Genomic DNA, 20465 nt, shown 5'->3' with positions numbered 1-20465 from the left:
CTTGGGTATTCTGGTTAAAAGTAAGCTGAGCAGCAGCACTCAATGTCAAGCAGCAGCTGCAGAAGTAAACAAGATTTTAGGGTGTATACAAAGACAGAGATTAGATCCTGTGATCCCAACATATTGTTACTCCTCTATAAATCCCTTGTAAGGCCACATCTAGAATATGGGATTCAGTTTTGTTCTCCACATTTTAAAAAAGAATATTCAGAAATTAGAGTCAGTTCAAAGGCGGGCAACTAGACTACTACAAGTAATGGAAGGCCTCCCATGAGATGAGAAGATGAAAAAGTTGGTCTTGTTTAACAAAAACATCTCAGAAGAAGATTTTGTTTATATGTATAAATTCATGTGTGGTCAATACAAAGGACTGGCACATGACTTATTCCTTCCAAAGACAATACTAAGGACAAGGGGGCACTCACTGTGGGTGGAAAAAAGGTGATTCTGGCAGCTAAGTAGGAAAGGGTTCTTTACAGTTAAAGCAATCACACTGTGGAATGCCTTACCACAAGAGGTAGTAATGGCTGACTCTATAACATCATTTAAAATAGGGCTGGATGATTTAATCAGTACACACAGCATTGTGGGTTATAGCTGATTTTGTGACAAATATGTATAATTGATGGCAGAAGGTTGTACGTCATGGACCTAGGTCTTTTTTTCAAGCTATGCAACTATGGTAAGGCGAATACAGAATATCATGAGTAAGGCAGCCCTCATTCCTCAAGAGGAAGTGTTCAATAACATTAGCAATCTTGCTAGCAACTACACTAGCATTAGCTAACTAAATTTACTTTGTAGAATTTTGTTTAATGCATACTAATTAGATCTTATTTTAAATTAAATGGGGCGTTACCAGTGGGAGACATGAAATGACTAACAGTCTACTCTCCCGATCTTCCTGCAGAGCTCTGTGTGATTACAGCTAAGACAGTACAGCAGAACGGAGCTTTGTCTCATTATAAACACATCTGTAGTGCTAGGTCTCCTATCTAGAGCTGTCAGCTAAGCTGCACTGGCCCTTATCTACATTGGCTCTTTGTAAGATGGAAGTTGAAGAATTGATAATTGTAACTAGGCACAGCTCTGCAGTAAAAGGGGAGTTACAACCTCAGATGTGTTTGTAATTGGGCAACGTTCAGCTCTGTTGTACTGTGTTGAGCATATACAGCTCTGCAATGAGATAATAAAACAGATTGTCGGTGATTACATTTATCACGCTGGGATAATTTAAAACAGATCCCCCTAGATAAACTTCCCCTAGAGCTTATCTCCAGCCATATCTCCAATATATATATATATACTGTATATATTAATATTTATATTGCCAGGTATTTATTTGTATGGCTGCATATAATACTTTGCAGTGGGAAAATGTACAGCATTAATCAACTTACCTCAGTACAGAGTTTATTTTCTGCATACGTTTATCATGATTGCCTAAATGATTTTTTAGAGTGAGTAGAGTTACATATCTGATGTCCTCAAATTTTATATATATTTTTTTTCAAACAGGAACTCAACATTGTGCATGAAGAAGATAAGGAGAGTAGAAGTGTTTAACAATGATGACGATCTCTGCTATAATTATTCAGTGATGTTTCCACAAAATATAATCTTAGCACCGTCACTTACAATTGAATGTCCAAACCTAGACATCTATGTTAACTATCGTGATGTAGAAGTCAAGTGGTTTAAGGTATTGCAATGTTTTCAGATTTTTTTACATATTAAAGTGAACCTGTCACATGATGCCTACTGCCCGAAACATAGGCAGCCTGAATGAGAGCTTAGCTATGTTATAATAAAAGTAAGTACACCCCTCAACTATTTTATTATATTTTCTTCGGCGCTCTATTGGGAGACCCAGACGATTGGGTGTATAGCTACTGCCTCCGGAGGCCACACAAAGCATTACACTAAAAAGTGTAAGGCCCCTCCCCTTCTGGCTATACACCCCCAGTGGGATCACTGGCTCACCAGTTTTCTGCTTTGTGCGAAGGAGGTCAGACATCCACGCATAGCTCCACTGTTTAGTCAGCAGTAGCTGCTGACTATATCGGATGGAAGAAAAGAGGGCCCATATAGGGCCCCCAGCATGCTCCCTTCTCACCCCGCTTGTGGTTTGTAAGGTTGAGGTACCTATTGCTGGTACGGCGGCTGGAGCCCACATGCTGTTTTCCTTCCACATCCCCCTGAGGGGCTCTGAGGAAGTGGGATCTTACCGGCCCCAAAGCCCTGAGGCCGGGCTCCATCCACAGACCCATTGAACCTGCTGGATACGGAGCTGGGTACCGTTCAGGGACATGGCCCTGCACCATTCAGGTACTCTGTGTCCCCGTACACACAGGCACAGCACACTCCAGACTTGCTGGGTGTGCTAGTGCGCCGGGGACAGTAAAGGGTTACAGTCACTGCAGCCTAGCTGAGTGACTTTATGTATGGGGAACTACCGCGCCGGACGCTCCGGGAGCGGCGGCGCGGCTGGGACTTGTAGTGCGCCGGGGACTTAGCGCCGACCGCGCTTTTACGGCGGCGGCGCTTATAAATCCAGTCCCCGGCTTTTGCGGCCTAGCTCCGCTTCGTTCCCGCCCCCACCCTGTCAATCAGGGTAGGGGAGAGACGCTGTACAATCAGCAGCGCCGAGGGCTGGAGCCTTATTTACATGCTCCAGCCCTCTCACTGGACACTGTGGGACGCCGGTTTCCCGCTCTGACTTGGGGGCACGCCCACGGCCCGCCCCTACTCATACGAGCTGGAGAAGACGCCGGCAGCCATTCCTGCAGTCCGAGCTGAGAGATCGGACTCTGGGCGACCAGGCACAGGACTAGGGCGACCACACACCCGCTTATAGGCGGGCGGTAAGCGGCACCTGAAGTGCTGACCCCACTAAATACCGCAGTTGTCCATTTGTATTTTTATGCTTACACTGCATAGGTCGCTATTTTTGGCTATATGCCCTCTTAGATGGCGACACATCAGCAGCAGGAAAGCAGGGGTGCTAAGGCACAGGCTTTCTATGCTGCTTGTATTGCATGTACTGATGTGTTCATGTGTATTTATGCTTGTATGCTATACACTGCACTGTACGGTCGCTAGTCTGGGCTATTTTCGCCTAGAATGACTAGACTACAGCAGCAGAAAAGCAGGGGTGCTGAGGCACAGGTTTTTTCTATGCTGCTTGTATTGCAGGGGTTGCAGTGTTCATTTGTACTTATGCTTGTATGCTATACATTGCACTGTATGGTCGATATTCTGGGCTATATTCCCCTAGATGGCTAGTCTACAGCAGCAGAAAAGCAGGGGTGCCAAGGCACAGGCTTTCTATGCTGCTTGTATTGCATGTGCTGCAGTGTTTATTGTACTTTATGCTTGTATGCTATACATTGCATTGTACGGTCGCCATTCTTGGCTCTATGTCCTAGATGGCTAGTCGGCAGCAGCATATAAGCAACACAGGCTTTCGATGCTGTTTTTACTGCATGTGATACTGTTCCACGGCACTGAACCCCATTGTGTGCAATGCTCCCCTGGAGCACTTGGTCAGCCGGGGTCTCTACTAGACGTGGCCAAAGGAACCACCTGTCAACCCTGTCCAAGGACAGGGATGGAGTTGAATTGGGATAGAGACTTGCAGTCCGGACAGGCCATGGGCAAATCATTGCTCCCTGGCCACCCTCATTGGGTATAAAATCGGTTCCCCGGGGGGGGTCCCAGGAGGCTCTCTGTATGATGACGCAGACGTAGCTCATCAGGACTTTGATCCTGACAACGCTCTCAATCCGGATACACCGGATGGTGACGCCATAAGGAATGATCCTATAGCGTCCATCAATGGAATGTTGGATCTTTCTCCCTCAGCTCCCCCAGCGGAGGAGTCAGCTTCACAGCAGGAGAAGTCCCATTTCAGTAGCTCAAACGTATATTGAGTATTTTTCTGGCCACGCTGACTTCAGAGAAGCAGTCCAGGAACACCACGCTTACCAGATAAGCGTTTTCTCCAAACGTATTAAGGATACACGTTATCCTTTTCCCCCTGACGTGGTCAAGCGCGGGACCCAGGGTCCAAAGGTGGATTCTCCAATCTCCAGGCTTACGGCTAGAGCTATAGTTGCAGTGGAGATGGGACTTCACTTAAAGATGCCAGACAGATAGACTGTGGTTGAAATCTGTCTATGAGGATATCGGCGTGTCGGTTGCTCCGGCATTTACAGCCGTATGGGCACCCTAAGCTTTTCAGCTGTTCTTGCACAGCTGGTCTTGAGCATATGTACATTTGTGCCGCAGGGGCGTCCGTATCCTCGCAATGTCTGCATTGCGACTTACCCTATTAATGCTGTCCTGGAAGGACAGTCGAGGTTTCGGTCCTTCCCAAGCTCGGGCAGGTCCCAATTGTCCTCGTCCAAAAGAGCTGAAAAGCCTCAGAAGGGCTCAGTTTCCGGGGGCTCAATCACGCCCAAGGAAGGCAGCCGGAGGAACCGCTACCAAGGCGGTCTCCTCATGACTCTCAGCTCTCTCATCTCTCCGCATCCGCGGTTGATGGCAGACTCGCTCGCCTTTGGCGACATTTAGCTGCCACAGGTCACAGACCGGTGGGTGAGGGACATTGTGCCCACGTGCACAGGACAGAGTTCTGTTCTCGTCCTTCGACTCGATTCTTCAGAACGTCCCCACCTCCCCACCGAGCCGATGCTCTTCTGCAGGCAGAAGGAGTGGTAATCCCTGTTCCTCTTCAGGAACAAGACACGGTTTTCCTCCAATCTGGTTGTGGTGCCAAAAAAGGATGGCTCTTTCCGTTCCGTTCTGGACCTAAAACTGCTCAACAAGCACGTGGAGGCCAGGCGGTTCCGGATGAAACCCTCCGCTCCGTCATTGCCTCAATGTCTCAAGGATATTTCCTAGCATCAATAGACATCAAAGATGCTTATCTCCACGTGCCGATTGCTACAGAGCACCAATGTTTTCTACGTTTCGTGATGGGAGACGACCATCTTCAGTTCGTAGCTCTGCCATTCGGTCTGGCGACAACCCCACGGGTGTTCACCAAGGTCATGGCGGCAGTGGTAGCAGTCTTGCACTCACAGGGACACTCTGTGATCCCTTACTTGGACGATCTACTTGTCAAGGCACCCTCTCAAGAGGCATGCCAATTCAGCCTGACTGTTGCGCTGGAGACTCTCCAGACGTTCGGGTGGATCATCGACTTCTCAAAGTCAAACCTGTCACCGACCCAATCACTAACGTATCTTGGTATGGAGTTTCATACTCTCTCAGCGATAGTGAAGCTTCCGCTGGACAAGCAGCGGTCACTACAGACTGGGGTGCAGACTCTCCGTCAAGGTCAGTCGCACTCCTTAAGACGCCTCATGCACTTCCTCGGGAAGATGGTGGCGGCAATGGAGGCGGTTCCGTTTGCGCAGTTTCATCTGCGTCCTCTTATTGGGACATTCTCCGCCAATGGGACGGGAAGTCAACATCCCTGAACAGGAAAGTCTCCTTTTCACAGAAGGACTCTCTGCAATGGTGGCTTCTTCCCACCTCATTATCACAGGGAAGATCCTTCCTACCACCGTCTTGGGCGGTAGTCACGACAGACGCGAGTCTGTCAGGGTGGGGAGCAGTTTTTTCTCCACCACAGGGCTCAGGGTACGTGGACTCAGCAGGAGTCCACCCTTCAGATCCATGTTCTGGAAATCAGAGCAGTGTATCTTGCCCTACTAGCCTTCCAGCAGTGGCTGGAAGGAAAGCAGATCCGAATTCAGTCGGACAACTCCACAGCGGTGGCATACATCAATCACCAAGGAGGGACACGCAGTCGGCAAGCCTTCCAGGAAGTCCGGCGGATTCTGACGTGGGTGGAAGCCACGGCCTCCACCGTATCCGCAGTTCACATCCCCGGCGTAGAAAACTGGGAAGCAGACTTCCTCAGCCGCCAGGGCATGGACGCAGGGGAATGGTCCCTTCGCCCGGACGTGTTTCAGGAAATCTGTAGCCGCTGGGGAAGGCCGGACGTCGACCTAATGGCGTCCAGGCACAACAACAAAGTCCCAACCTTCATAGCACGGTCTCGCGATCACAGAACTCTGGCGGCAGACGCCTTAGTGCAAGATTGGTCGCAGTTCCGGCTCCCTTATGTGTTCCCACCTCTGGCACTCTTGCCCAGAGTGCTACGCAAGATCAGATCCGACTGCAGCCGCGTCATACTCGTCGCCCCAGACTGGCCAAGGAGGGCGTGGTATCCGGATCTGTGGCATCTCACGGTCGGCCAACCGTCGGCACTACCAGACCGACCAGACTTACTGTCCCAAGGGCCGTTTTTCCATCGGAATTCTGCGGCCCTGAACCTGACTGTGTGGCCATTGAGTCCTGGATCCTAGGGTCTTCAGGATTATCCCAAGGGGTCGTTGCCACCATGAGACAGGCTAGGAAGCCCACGTCCGCTAAGATCTACCACAGAACGTGGAGGATATTCTTATCCTGGTGCTCTGCTCAGGGAGTGTCTCCCTGGACTTTTGCATTGCCTACCCTTCTTTCTTTCCTGCAATTTGGGTTAGAAAAAGGTTTGTCGCTCGGCTCCCTTAAAGGGCAAGTCTCGGCGCTATCCGTCTTTTTTTCAAAAGCGTCTAGCACGACTTCCTAAGGTGCGCACGTTCCTGCAGGGGGTTTGTCATATTGTACCCCCGTACAAGCGGCCGTTAGATCCATGGGATCTGAACAGGGTACTAGTTGCCCTCCAGAAGCCGCCCTTCGAGCCTCTGAGGGAGGTTTCACTTTCTAGACTATCACAGAAAGTGGCTTTTCTGGTAGCGATCACATCTCTTCGGAGAGTGTCTGAGCTAGCAGCGCTGTCATCCAAGGCTCCTTTCCTGGTCTTCCACCAGGACAAGGTAGTGCTGCGCCCCATTCAGGAGTTTCTCCCGAAGGTGGTATCCTCTTTTCATCTTAATCAGGATATCTCTTTGCCTTCGTTTTGTCCTCATGCAGTTCATCGGTATGAGAAGGATTTACATTTGTTAGATCTGGTGAGAGAACTCAGAATCTACATTTCCCGCACGGCGCCCTTGCGCCGTTCGGATGCACTCTTTGTCCTTGTCGCTGGTAAGCGCAAAGGGTCGCAGGCTTCTAAGGCCACCCTGGCTTGATGGATCAAAGAACCAATTCTTGAAGCCTACCGTTCTGCTGGGCTTCCGGTTCCATCAGGGCTGAAGGCCCATTCTACCAGAGCCGTGGGTGCATCCTGGGCATTACGACACCAGGCTACGGCTCAACAGGTGTGCCAGGCAGCTACCTGGTCGAGTCTGCACACTTTCACCAAACATTATCAGGTGCATACCTATGCTTCGGCGGACGCCAGCCTAGGTAGAAGAGTCCTGCAGGCGGCAGTTGCCTCCCCGTAGGGGAGGGCTGTCTTGCAGCTCTAACATGAGGTATTTCTTTACCCACCCAGGGACAGCTTTTGGACGTCCCAATCGTCTGGGTCTCCCAATAGAGCGCCGAAGAAGAAGGGAATTTTGTTACTTACCGTAAATTCCTTTTCTTCTAGCTCTTATTGGGAGACCCAGCACCCGCCCTGTTGTCCTTCGGGATTTTTGGGTTTTTTTCGGGTACACATGTTGTTCATGTTGAACGGTTTTTCAGTTCTCCGATGTTACTCGGAGTGAATTTGTTTAACCAAGTTATTGGCTTTCCTCCTTCTTGCTTTTGCACTAAAACTGGTGAGCCAGTGATCCCACTGGGGGTGTATAGCCAGAAGGGGAGGGGCCTTACACTTTTTAGTGTAATGCTTTGTGTGGCCTCCGGAGGCAGTAGCTATACACCCAATCGTCTGGGTCTCCCAATAAGAGCTAGAAGAAAAGGAATTTACGGTAAGTAACAAAATTCCCTTCTTTTCAAGGGACAACAATGAACATATGACACTTTTATACAATGTAAAGTAGCCAGTGTACAGCTTGTATAACAGTGTAAATTTGGTGTGTTCTATAAATAATTGGAAACACAGCTATTAATGGCTAAACCTCTGACAACAAAAGTGAGTACACCACTAAGAGAAAATGGCCAAATTGTGCCCTATTAGCCATTTCTCTCCCTGCGTTCATGTGACTCATTAGTTTTACAAGGTCTCAGGTGTGAATGGAGAGCAGGAGTGTTAAATTTGGTGTTATCGCTCACACACTCTCATACTGGTCTTTGGAAGTTCAACGTTGCACCTCTTGGCAAATTATTCTCTGAGGATCTAAAAAAAAGAATTATTGCTCTACATAAAGATGGAATAGGCTATAAGAAGATTGGCAACATCCTGAAACTGAGCTGCAGCGTGGTGGCCAAGACCATACAGTGGTTTAACAAAACAGGTTCCACGCAGTACAGGGCTGGTCAACCAAAGTAGTTGAGTGCACCTGCTCAACATCATATCCAGAGTTTGTCTTTTAAAAATAGACATGAGTTCTTCCAGCATTGCTGCAGAAGTTAAAAGGGTGGGGAGGGTCAGCCTTTGAGTACTCAGACCATATGCTGAACCCTGCATCAAATTGGTCTTCATGGCTATTGTCCCAGAAGGAAACCTTTTCTACTGTTTATGCACAAGAAAGCCCACAAGCAGTTTGCTGAAGACAAGCAGACTAAGGACATGGATTACTGGAACAATATTTTGTGGTCTGATGAGACAAAGAAACTTAATTGGTTCAGATGTGTACAGTCAAGCATGGCGTTGGGATTCTCATGGTTTGGAGCTGCATGAGTGCTGCCAGCTGTGGGAAGCTACAGTTCATTGATGGAACCATAACTATTAATATGTTATGTGACATACTGAAGCAGAACATGATTCTCCTCTCATTGAAAACTGAGTCGAAGTGCAGTAATCCAACATGATAATGACCCCAAACACACCTCCAAGACGACCACTGCCTTGCTAAAGAAATTGAGGATAAAAGTTCTTGATTGGCCAAGCATTTCTCCAGACCTAAATCCTATTGAGCATCTGGGATGCATCTTCAAATGGAAGGTGGATGAGCACAAGGTTTTGACAAGGATTCCAGAAGCAACCTGTGAAGTTCTATTTATGTCCAAGAGAGTTAAGACAGTGCTTGAAAATAATGGTGGCAACACAATATATTGACACGTTGGGCACAATTTGGCCATTTTCACGTAGGGGTGTACTCACTTTTGTTGCCAGAGGTTTAGACATTAATGGCTGTGAGTTGAGTTAGTTAGAGGGCACACCAAATGTACAATGTTATACAATCAGTATATTACTTTACATTGTATCAAATTGCCATATCTTCAATATTGTCCCATGAAAAGAGTTAATAAAATATTTACAAAAATGTGAGCGATGTACTCACTTTTGTGATATACTGTATGTTTTTCAGAGAAAACCTAGTTTGAAAAGCTGACCAGGGGTTATCTTTTTCAGCTGACTAGTTTTAGGCTGATCCCAAGTGGCTTGTCCCCCCCTTGTCGCTCCTCTAGACTTATATCTCTTACTCCCAACTTGGTGCTATCCACAAGGAGAAACTTTACTCTTACACCATCTGTCAAAGGCCTTTCACTCAGCCATCAAATGTTCCTCTTTGCCCCTCATCAGTGTAAAGCAAAACAGTTTCTTTTCTGGCTTCTTATTTTAACTAGTCCTATGTCAATACTTTCAAAGGTTTGATATTGACTGTTAGGATTACAACTCTCAATAGGTGGCACTAGAGTTCCTGTTTTCTCTCTCTTTACATAAGGAGAGACATGTCAATCAAACGATTCATGGTAGGGAGTAAGCCACCAGCGATTTGCCTTGGACTAGTCAGCTGAAGCACATACATAACAAGTGACATATTTTTTTGTCATTTTTAAAAAATTTACAGGGAAGTATATATACAAAAAAGTTAAAAACATATGTCACACAAGTGGGTAGTAAACAGAGAAAAGCCCGGACGCCTGCCCTGAAGGGGCTCAAGGGAGGGCAACATGACGGAGGAGGGATGCTAGGCCTGAGGGTTAGCAAGGGGTTAAAGTGTAGGGCATTTTGTGCGGGAAAAATGGAAGGTGGAGTTAAGTGCTGTGGGGACATGTAATTGGTCAAGGGGTTGTCAGTTGTAAGATAGTGTATATATAGGGCCGAATTATGAGGTGGGAGGTTCATTCACTACCTGGAAGACGTCCGGAATTGTCGTTGTCCCCAGGACGGTCCGGAGAAGAAGTTCCTGTCCCAAAGGAGGTCGTCTATGGCGGAGCGGCGTGGGTAGCACTGGCTCCAGGGGACGCAGCGGCGGTGGACGGTGGATGATCAGGCGGCGGAGGTGGCCGAGCTCCCGGTGCCTCCGGGAGGGGATCGAGGCCCTCGCAGGAGTTAGATCCAGATGGGCCCCGGGACCCCTTCGGCGCTGGCAGCAGCATCGTAGGATGTCGGGGGAAGCGACGGAGATTTCAGCAGTAGCGGGGCGGTGAGTGACGTCACCGGCCTCCTTCTGTGGTGTTGCGGCGCGGGGTCGGCATAGTAATGTGGGCGGCGCGATCACGTGACCCGGGGCGTGGTCACGTGGTCCGGCGTCGTGGTCACATGGCCCCGGCATCCTGACGTCATGGTCACATGGCCCTGCGGTGCAGTCATGTGACCGGGCATTGAACCCGGAAGTGCAGCCTGTGCAGCCGTGCAGGGCCTGTACGGGATCCCAGGTAGCAGCGGACATTACCGGATAGGGGTGAGGACGGCACGGCCATGTGACCTGGTGCGCGGTCGCATGGTCCGGCATCGCGGTTACGTGATCTCCCTGCAGCAACCAGGCGGAGTGGCCAGCATATCCATGCAGGGCCTGGGCAATGGACTGGCATCGCGGCAGTCGTTCAGCACTGTGGTCGGGGGTGAGTGACATCTCCGCCCCTTCTCCTTCCATCCAGTGCGGCGCGGGGGTCAGCGTAACAACGTGGGCGGCGCGGCCCTGTGGCCGGAGGCGCAGGTTATGTGGTCCGGCATCGCAATTACGCGCCCCCCGGCGTCACGGTCACATGAGGTGAGCGGCTACATCTGCCAGACAGTGCGGCCTGCGCAGCCGCAGGGCCTAGGCAACGGTTGGGCAGCAGCGGCGACGTGAATCATCCCTGCCTCGGTTGGATAGCGGCGCGTGGGGTTGGCGTGACGACACAGGTGGTGCGGCCACGTGACCCGTGGCGCGGTCACGCGGTCCGGCACTGCGTTACGTGCCCTCGGCGCTATGTGCGGATTCCTGTTGGCGGCTGTGCGACCGGAGTGCTCACCCCCTCCAGTGGCGGCTCCGGGTCAGTGATCATCGCGGGCAGCGTCCCAGGCTGACCAGCGGGTCTTGAGTGACTACTCTATGACCCAGGAGGATTGCAGCTTGGGTCGTCCACGAAGAAGATGGCAGTGCTCGTCGCGGAGGACACGTGACGGCTGTTCCGTGGGATACCTCGGAGTCAGCCTGGAAAGATAAAGGTTCACTTATACCTCATGTAATGCTTTGGTTATAGGGGTTGGTAGGGGTGTTATTATGGATGGCTTTTGGGTGTGCTAAGGTGGTGGTGTGTCTTGTCAGGGGATCTGGGACCGGCAGCTGGCTGGTCAGGAGGGTAGTGGCCCTGTGGCGGACATTAGAATTTAGCGGCATTTTGGGCAGCTGGCAGGAAGTCCAGACAGGATGGCAGGTACTATTGTTTTTCGCGATATGCGTTTCCTGGGTGTTTCGTTTTTCATACTGTTGCATATGTTTATAAGGAGAACGAGTTGTTTTGGTCAGCGTAATGTTCCTCAGGCTCTTTAGAGGATTATGCATACTTGTGGTAGTGTTAACGGCGCTTCGCGAGTCGCTCATGTGGACGTTGGTGGTGGGGCGGAGCCTGAGGCGGGGTGAGGGACATTGGCGACGCGGCGGAGGATAGCCGTGAGGATGGAGTTCTGGGGTTTGTTTTGGTGGTACTGGGGGGCTGTCGGTGGGGGGTTTCCACTGCTTCCTCGGATTGGATAAGGATTTCGATGGTAATTTAGTGACATGAAGATCTGTTCTGGGGGGTGCATTTGGTCAGCTTCGGCGTGATTGTTGCTGTCGTTTTATGAGGGTGCGAATTTTATGCCTATGTCCATGACAAGAGCTTCCAAAAAGGGGGCTGCAAGAGTCATGGGTGTTTCCTGGGGAGTTTTCGGTCCACTTGGCAGGTACGGCGTGGTTTGTTGAGGTCAGACGAGGTCGAGCTGCTTTGGACAGCAGGTTTTGTGGGCTCCTTCCTGCATTGCAGTGAGAGGTTATCTCCCTTTGGGCCTTGGATTAAGACATTTACTGGATTTGGGGTCCAGGTCAGTTTTCTTGAGAGGTACGTTGGTGGTTTTCAAGGTGGTACGGTAGTTCCTTTGTTGGAGATTGAGGGCCATTCTTTCGTAGCGGGAGATTACATTTTAATGACAATTTGTCGGGTGCGCATATGCAGCCTGCGGGGCTGGGCACTTTGTGGTAGCTCCATTGACTGGGTGGCTTTTGGTTGGCTGTTTGTGGCCGTCGGGGCGGCCGTTTGCAGTACTGTTAGGAAGCGATCGACAGTTCGGTACCGGGAGAGGTCTCGTGCTTAGTTTCTAGTACATGGGCCAGCGAAGGGTGCTAAGAGGTTTTCTTAATGTCCAAGGTGTTTTGTTGGCCCGCGTGTGTTTTGACAGTCCGACGGCCCTTATTCATCTGGGGGCTCGATGTCTGGGTACGGTCACAGGTAAATGTTTGATTTCAGCATTATATCAGATGGGTGTTTTAGTGGTCCAGTTGGTTGATCGGTCTGGGGTCATATGTTGCTTCGGCCATTTGCTAAATCAAGCTGTTGGATGGACAGTTACTTCGGTGGGGGGGTTCTAGAGGCTGCGGGGAGTACCTATACCACGGTATTATCAATGGTTTGCACGCGGGGACGGGTATGTTCTCCTCACGGCATTTAGTATGGTTGCAGTCAGTGCAATCAGAGGGCTGTATTGGGTGGTGTTCGTTCCTGGCAGTTGGTCCTGGGCCCTGCAGGAGGTTGGTACAGGGTGGAGACGGTTTTTGCGGTCACGACGGACAGAGGGTTTTGGGGGGGGGGCAGCTTGTTCTGCTTCCCAAGAGGTTTTATTGACCTTGGTTATCTCGGTAGGTTTGTTTAGTTGGATTTCCTCTTTTGGCCTCCTAGACGACCCGGGCCCGAGGTAGGTGTCGGGTAAGGAATGGGGGGACAGTTTGGGGCAAGCGGCCTTTTGTGTTGACAATTGGGATCGGGTGGCCGCTGCTGTTGGTGTACGGTTTTGCCTGACTGACCATTGTGGTTTTAAGGCAGGTTCCATGTGTTGGGACTGTTATTTAGAGTGTTGGAGTGTCATTTGTCTTGTTGTACGCGGGTTTTGGTCTTACTTGGTGGCAGCCCCTGTGGCACCATAGAGCCTCGAGGGCCAACTGTTTCCACGTATCTGTGAGTCCTGCCTGGGATTGCGTCAACATAACTGTTCACGGTGCAGCCTGGTAGAGGAACAGTTGGCAGTGGTGCATGAGAAGCAGACAGGCGGCGGGTGGTATGCCATGGAACTGGACTTTAGGCGCTGTGCACTGAAAGTTCGTCGGCTGAGTGGTGCGCAGGCACACGGTAATTGACGGGGGGTTGGGCCGCGTTTTGGGGCGTCGGAAGAGTCATTTTGTCGCGTTGGGACTGCTTGATATTGGTATATGCTCAAGATAGCATCGGCCGTGGCCCCTCCTCCATCCAGTAGTGGACCTCTAAGATGGTGACAGTGGCCTCAGGCCGACCTCGGGGTTACAACACGGCAGGCAACATTTCAGGTTAATAGGGTCTTATGTTGCTGGTGGTGTTTTTTCAGCCGAGGGGGACATGTAGTGGGCAATGGGCACCTGATTGGCGTGCAGTTTTGACAGTAGGCTGGGTCATGGCGCCAACACTGTGTGTCTGAGTTCTTTCTAGACTTTGGGATGGGGGGCGTTGCCTCTATTTCAGTCTGAGTGTTTGGTGGACCCATTTCAGCGGATTGCGTGGGTAGTGCATTTTGTTAAGTGTGTCACACAAGCAGTGGTGGTTGATTCTGGGTTGTGCACGGGAGAGGGGCACTGTTAATGGTGCTCGTCTGGCCACTTACTAGGGTGAGTTCAACCCTTGTATGCGCCTCGGGTTATGATGCTGTTGTTCGAGGGGTGTACTCCTACCTGGATGGGGGACTGCCTTTGGCGGGGTGGCTGGAACACATGGATACATTGTTAATGGTGCGGTTTTGGTCTGCAGGCCAGTGGTCAGCTTGATGATCGTAGTTTGGTGTCATTGGGATGTGGTAAAATCTTAGTTTGGGTCTGATGGCTCTGGGTGAGTTTTGAAGATTGGTGCTATTATGCAAGATGACGGGACCACCAGAGGTTTTGGTACTGCACACGGGTGGAGAAGGCGTGGTCGCTGGGGCATCCAGAGGCTTGATCCGTGACATCTGGCCTGAATGCTTTGGGCCTTGTCTTCCTGCCCAGTTGTGGTGCTCGAATGGTGCCCTGATGTGTGTCGTGCGATCGGTTACAGGGGCTCCGGTGTTTGGAGGCATAACTAGATCGTCAGAGCACGTTTGCAGGGAACTGTCACAGGTTAGGGGAGCCGGTGCAGGTCTTTGCTTACAATTAGAATGGTTGACTTTGTTGAATTAACAGTTGGTATAATTTCTGGAGGCGCCTGCAGTGTTGCGGTCCTAATGAGTCGCTTGCCATCCCTTTGGGGGGCGGCGATGCAGGCGGCTCGTTGTGGACTAGTCGCGCAGGCGGTGCATTGGATCGGAAGGTGGAGTCGGCTAGGTACAGCTTTTATGTGCGGTTGGCTGTGTGGTGAAGGTGGTTTTGGTGCAGGTGAGTTGCGAGGCTAATGGGGGTTTGTTTTCGCCTGTTGGGTATCGATGTCAGAGCGTTGGTTACTAAAGCCTTTGAGGTGGCTCTGGTTGGTTTTGGTGGTGGGGCTCGCACGTACAAGGTGTCATACGTGCTCGCTGTGGCGTAAAGGAGGGGGGGTATTTAAAGTCGGTGGATTGCACAAAGAGCGGGGGCGAACCCAGTGCAGGAACGGGTTACCCCTGGTGGTGCAATGGTATGGTTGGTGGGTCCCTGCTGTGCTCGGTCACAGCGGGACATGTTAACGTGGGACCCTACTGTGCTGGGTCACAGCAGGGCATGTTAATGTGCTGGGTGTCCTCGAGCCGGTGTGGTGCGGCTGAGGGCACATGGTGGAGCAACACTCGGCTGGGTGTCCTCGAGCCGGTGTGGAGCGGCTGAGGGCACATGGTGGAGCTGGTGTTGCAATCATATATAACGGGACTCTTCACTTACCCCCCTCCTTTGCTGGTGGTTATGTTTTATGGAGTGATTATTATATTTATGAATAAAATGTTATTGATTATTTTGATGATAATAAACGAGGCTGCTGTGGCCTTTTACATCCAATGTCACGCAGTCTGTGTCTTATTTTGGTTGAGAAGCGGTAAAAGGTGGATAACTGGTTTGGGTCAGTACGGCAAGATAGGGCCGCCAATCAGACGTTCCTAAGTCATGTCTGTAGACAAAAACAGTTGTAGGCCTGGAAAATTGCATATGATGAGCATGCAATGTAGAATAAGCCAAATAGAATTGTATGTGTACAGTAATAGCAGTCAAAATAATGGCAGGTTTATGTATAATATATAAATAGCATAAACCAAATATAAACAAAGTATGACATACACAAAAGCAAAATTGTTAAATGATAGGCAGAATAAGTTATCGATAACAGCCAACATATATATTGCAAGTAACTGAGTAGGAGTTGCCCAAAGCTGTGAAATAAGATGATTAATGGTCAATGAGAGAACATCTAAAGATCAATAGAATGCTTACCCAAAATGGTCCCCTCTTGCCGGAGTGGCTTCAGCCTCCAAGTGCATATCTTCTTGAGCCTCCATCAGAGATTGAGAGGCCAGACAGCGTCTAAAGTGACTTCATCTACTTAATTACAATGAATCTTACCAATAGAGGTGGTTTTGCAAGATTTGCATGTTTTTATGCATTTTGATGGAAACTCCAACAAACACACAAACAGTACTTTTCCACCACATATGGGGTATCCCTGTACTCAGGAGAAATTGTACAACAAATTATATTGTCAGTTTCTCCTGTGAAAATCAAAATTTGGGGTAAAGCAATATTTTTGTTGGCAAAAGTAATATTTTTTTTTTTCTTTATTGCTTTACTTCCTGTGAGACACCTAAAGTGTTAATAAACTTCTTGAATGTGATTTTGAGTACTTTGTGGGGTGCAGTATTTACAATGGTGTCACTAATGAGTTTTCTGTCACAGAAGCGCCTCAAAGTCACTTCAAATGTGATGTGGTCCCTAAAAAAAACTGCTTCTGTAAATTTTGTTGGAAAAATGAGAAATTGCTGATAAACTTTTAAACCTTCTAACTTCCAAACAAAAAAAAATTGTTAAAAATAATACTGATATAAACTAAACATGTGGGAAATGTTATTTACTAACACTTACAGTTGATATAACTCTCTGGTTTAAGGGCGTAAAAAAATGAAAGTTAAAAAATTGCAAAATTTTTTACATTTTTTTTTTGTCACATTTTTTTTCCACAAATAAACACATCATATTGACCAAAATTCACCACTAAACTGAAGTACAATGTATCACGAAAACAAGTCGCAGAATCTCCGGGATCCATTGAAGCGTTCCACATAAGATGGCACTGGTCAGAATTGTAATTGTAAAATTTGGCCTGGTCAAGAAGGTGAAAACAAGCTCTGGTGCCAAAGGGTTAATGATCTTTTGTTTTATGTCTTGCCTTTGGTTACAGGAATGCCAGCCCTTGTATACTGACGGTAAACGCTACTCTGCTTTTGAAAACACCTTGACTATTGGAAATTTGTCGAGCCGTGATAGTGGGAATTACACTTGTGAAGTGCCGTTTACATACAGAGGTGTAACATATAACCTCTCCCGTGCTATGGACTGCCTTATTATAGGTAAATATCACTACAACCTAAACTATTAAGTGAATTTTCCCTTACCAATTTTATTTTTTAGCTTCATTGGCTTGTGTACCATGAAAATAACAAACTAAGCAGTTGCACAACCTCTGGTGTGCTAGCCACGGCTCTGCTGATTTAGAACTGATTTGACCTCAGTACTTGTAAGCCAAAACCAGAAGGTGGTAAAAAATGCAGAAGTGATGCACGTGTTCCTATTATACTTTTATACACTTCATTTATCAAAACAATGTAAAATAAATGGTCTCTCTTGCCACTGTAACCCAACAGATTTCTTCTTTTATTTTTTGAAAAACAGCTATCCTACATTGAAAGGCAAGCATTATTTCAATTTTGAATATTTTATTCTTTAGATCCCCCAAAAGAAATAGAACCTGTCATGCTGTTCCCGACAAATACCATCATAGATGTGGAATTAGGTGAGTTATCCTCTGCTTTTATCCATAGAAGAATATTATTATATGACACATCACCATATGACAGATGTTTTGTTCACGGCCATTAAAGGGTTTTGCCAGAATGTAACATAATTCAAATAGAAGCCCATCTCAATCATGTGTCAGGAGGGGTGGTTGTCATGTTAGGTACGGGGAAAAACCAAGCAAACGGCAAAAGGGAACTGAAGGGAATCCCTGCGTCTAGGTAGAGGAAAGATGGTGACCCCTGACCAAACCTACTGCTGGCCCCCGGGGTCCCTCACCACCCTAAATAGGTTCCACACCTATGCGTTGAGCCGGATATCTGACCCTCGGATGACCCTAGAGCTAGGCCCTAGGTAGGGAACGGGTGGGATGAGCTCTTTGTTAACCCCACGAAACACTAAAGAAGACACAGGGAACACACATGGGGAAAGGGCATGAACAACTTATCTCCAGATCCCTCAGGAAGAAGTGCAGCAAAAAACTACAAGGATCCTACAGATGTGTGCAAGCAGCCTGCTTGCATCGAGAGTTTGTGAAGGAACTGAATAATACCAGCTTGAGTCCAGGGAAAATTAGAGTATTTAAACCCCAAGGGAAATACAGATGATTAGCAACTGAAGGGAAAAGGAGCTCCGCTGGGTCCTAAAGGAAAAAGGATGAAAACCCAGCAGAGGAGATACCTAATACACTGAATACAGACAGCAGGAATAATATAAAGTTCAGGGAGAATTTTGTGCAGTCAAACGCTGTGACCGTCTATTGCTGGACACCACAGGACGGTCTGTTACCTGTGACAGTTGCAGTCAGAAGAAACTACTTTGGAAACCTCCATGTAAACTGACAGGCGGCCTGTATTGAACGCACACATACCTAAATAAGCAGAGTAGAACGGTTGTGACTTAAGAAGAAATAAATCTTCTCCTTAGCTGACTGAAAACATAGGATATTTTTTCTCCAGCTTGAGTGCTTGATGCACAGTCAGCCAAGAAGATTTATTTCTGCTGATGTAACAGTTCTCCTTAGTTTGTAGAGGTAGATGTGCTTAAGATACTGATCTTCTGTCATTGATACACAGGTCACAGGAGCTGTGTTCTTCAGACTCCAGCCCCTCCTGACACTCGACTAAGATGGGCTCCCATATGAATTATGTCATGAAGGCAATTATATTACATTCTTATAGAAACCCTTTAGTGTTCCCACAGGGGGACATTAGCCCCCTTTTAGGTAGCTCTGATTTCATATAGCATCATGTGAAGATTATTATTGTCTTTATCAGTATGAATTCTCTTTGAGTCAATTGTGAGAAAAGTGCTAAAAAAATATTAAATGAAGAAAAATGAAAAGCAGAAGGAAAATAAAATGATGTATAATTTATATACCAGAGATATCTTTTATGGGCCCATGTGTACGTACTATATATTGATTCCTTTACCTACAATAATTAATTTGCCTCTTTTGCGTCACCTCCAAAATTACTAGTTAGTAAAGTCACTTATATGCAGTCTGGGGCTATGCTCGAATATGGCACAGGGGTTACAGAAACCACTAAAAATCCATTACAGACATGTGGATGGGGTAACTTTTGCATCATGCGCATAGATTTCTGAATTGTCCATGACTAGAGATGAGGCAACCCGTGGGACTTTGGGTTCTGCAGTTTCAGCCCGACTTTAAATAAAGTTCTTTTCTGGACCCAAACTTCACCCCATTAGAAATCACTGATTGGATAGTTTGGCTCTCCTCCCATATGCAGCCAGCCATAAACAGAGCACTCCTTTAGAAGGCAGGATGGGATTTTTTTCATATATTATTTTTTTGGTGCATACTACATCTGATGATGCTGTTGTTACCCCCAGTGTGAACTGATCAAACACTGCAAGCCACTCACACTGGGCTGAGCACCGAGCATATCCAAGCACAGCGATGCACGTGCGAGTGGTTGGCATACAATGCTGAATTTGAACACTGATTTTTTTTGTAAAGTCTCTATTTGGTACGAACACCGAACTTTAAAGTTCAGATTCGCTCATCTCTATCCATGACTATACCAAGCTGTTGTATGACCATATTTAATGGATTTTTTCCTTGTTATTGAATGTTCTAACATAACATTTTAACAGGTGCTCCTATTACACTTACCTGTAAAGTGTTATATAATAAAAACCTTTTTCTATACTGGACTTTCAATGAGACTCTTATGGAATTTTATACTGAAGATGGCAGAGTTAAAATGGGAACACCAGAGTAAGTTATTTTTTTTTTTTTCAACATATATTTTATAGAATTACAGTTCCTAAAACTAACAATGTTTTAATTTGCCTCGGAACGCATGATAAAATTAATAAAAAGAAATACAATCTATAAGTAAAAGTTGAAATTAAAAAAGGATGAATTTGGGGAAACTGTGATTGCTGTTGTTTTACAATGCCATCTTACTAAACTATACCTGCGAACACAGAGTAGAGTTGTCCTGCCATGCTGCTAATAGTATTGTAGTAATCATTATTGAGAGACATATTTAGAAGTAACAAAATTCACTTTTTTGGCGAATTATGTTCTGGATTTAGAGTCATTGCACTTTAATTTATTCTTGAATTATATTTACTACAGCCCTACAATAAGATAGTGTATGCTTTGTGGTGAGGACTCCTATTTAAAGAGAATCTGTCACGAAAGCGTAGTCCAATCAGCCGACTCTGCATTATGGAGCAGGAGGAGCTGAGCAGAATGATATAATTTTGTGAGATTTAATTAATCAATTTAAACCTATGTAATTTTGGCCCAGTGGGTAGTCCTCTCAGTGATTTGACATTTATTTCTGTATGTACACTTATATAGAGAAAGCTGATAGGCCCACCCAAAGGACACAGATTAACACGATGGACTTCAAGAAAATGGCTGTGGAGCCCTAATTGCACATGCGCTGCCTCCTCGGCCATTTTCTTGAAGTCAATCTCATCAACCATGGGCAATTCAATGGAGCCTGCAGTCCGCCAGCAGCTCAGTGTCTTCTGCCTCCAACACCCCCCGAG

General features: G+C 47.5%; 1 protein-coding gene across 1 annotated transcript in view; it reads left to right on the top strand.

The window, feature by feature from the left end:
- Window positions 1-20465, top strand: part of LOC142291721 (interleukin-1 receptor type 1-like) — a 92676-nt gene that overhangs the window by 52210 nt on the left and 20001 nt on the right. The window contains exons 5-8 of the mRNA XM_075336462.1: window positions 1519-1702; window positions 16819-16987; window positions 17365-17430; window positions 19554-19677. Coding sequence (XP_075192577.1) covers window positions 1519-1702; window positions 16819-16987; window positions 17365-17430; window positions 19554-19677 — 543 coding nt within the window. The remainder of the gene's footprint in view (window positions 1-1518; window positions 1703-16818; window positions 16988-17364; window positions 17431-19553; window positions 19678-20465) is intronic.

This window comes from Anomaloglossus baeobatrachus, chromosome 2 (assembly GCF_048569485.1).
Source record: "Anomaloglossus baeobatrachus isolate aAnoBae1 chromosome 2, aAnoBae1.hap1, whole genome shotgun sequence".
In the NCBI taxonomy this organism is placed as follows: Eukaryota; Metazoa; Chordata; class Amphibia; order Anura; family Aromobatidae; genus Anomaloglossus; species Anomaloglossus baeobatrachus.
Note: the sequence above shows the minus strand (reverse complement) of the source record. Positions and strands in the feature narration are given on the sequence as shown.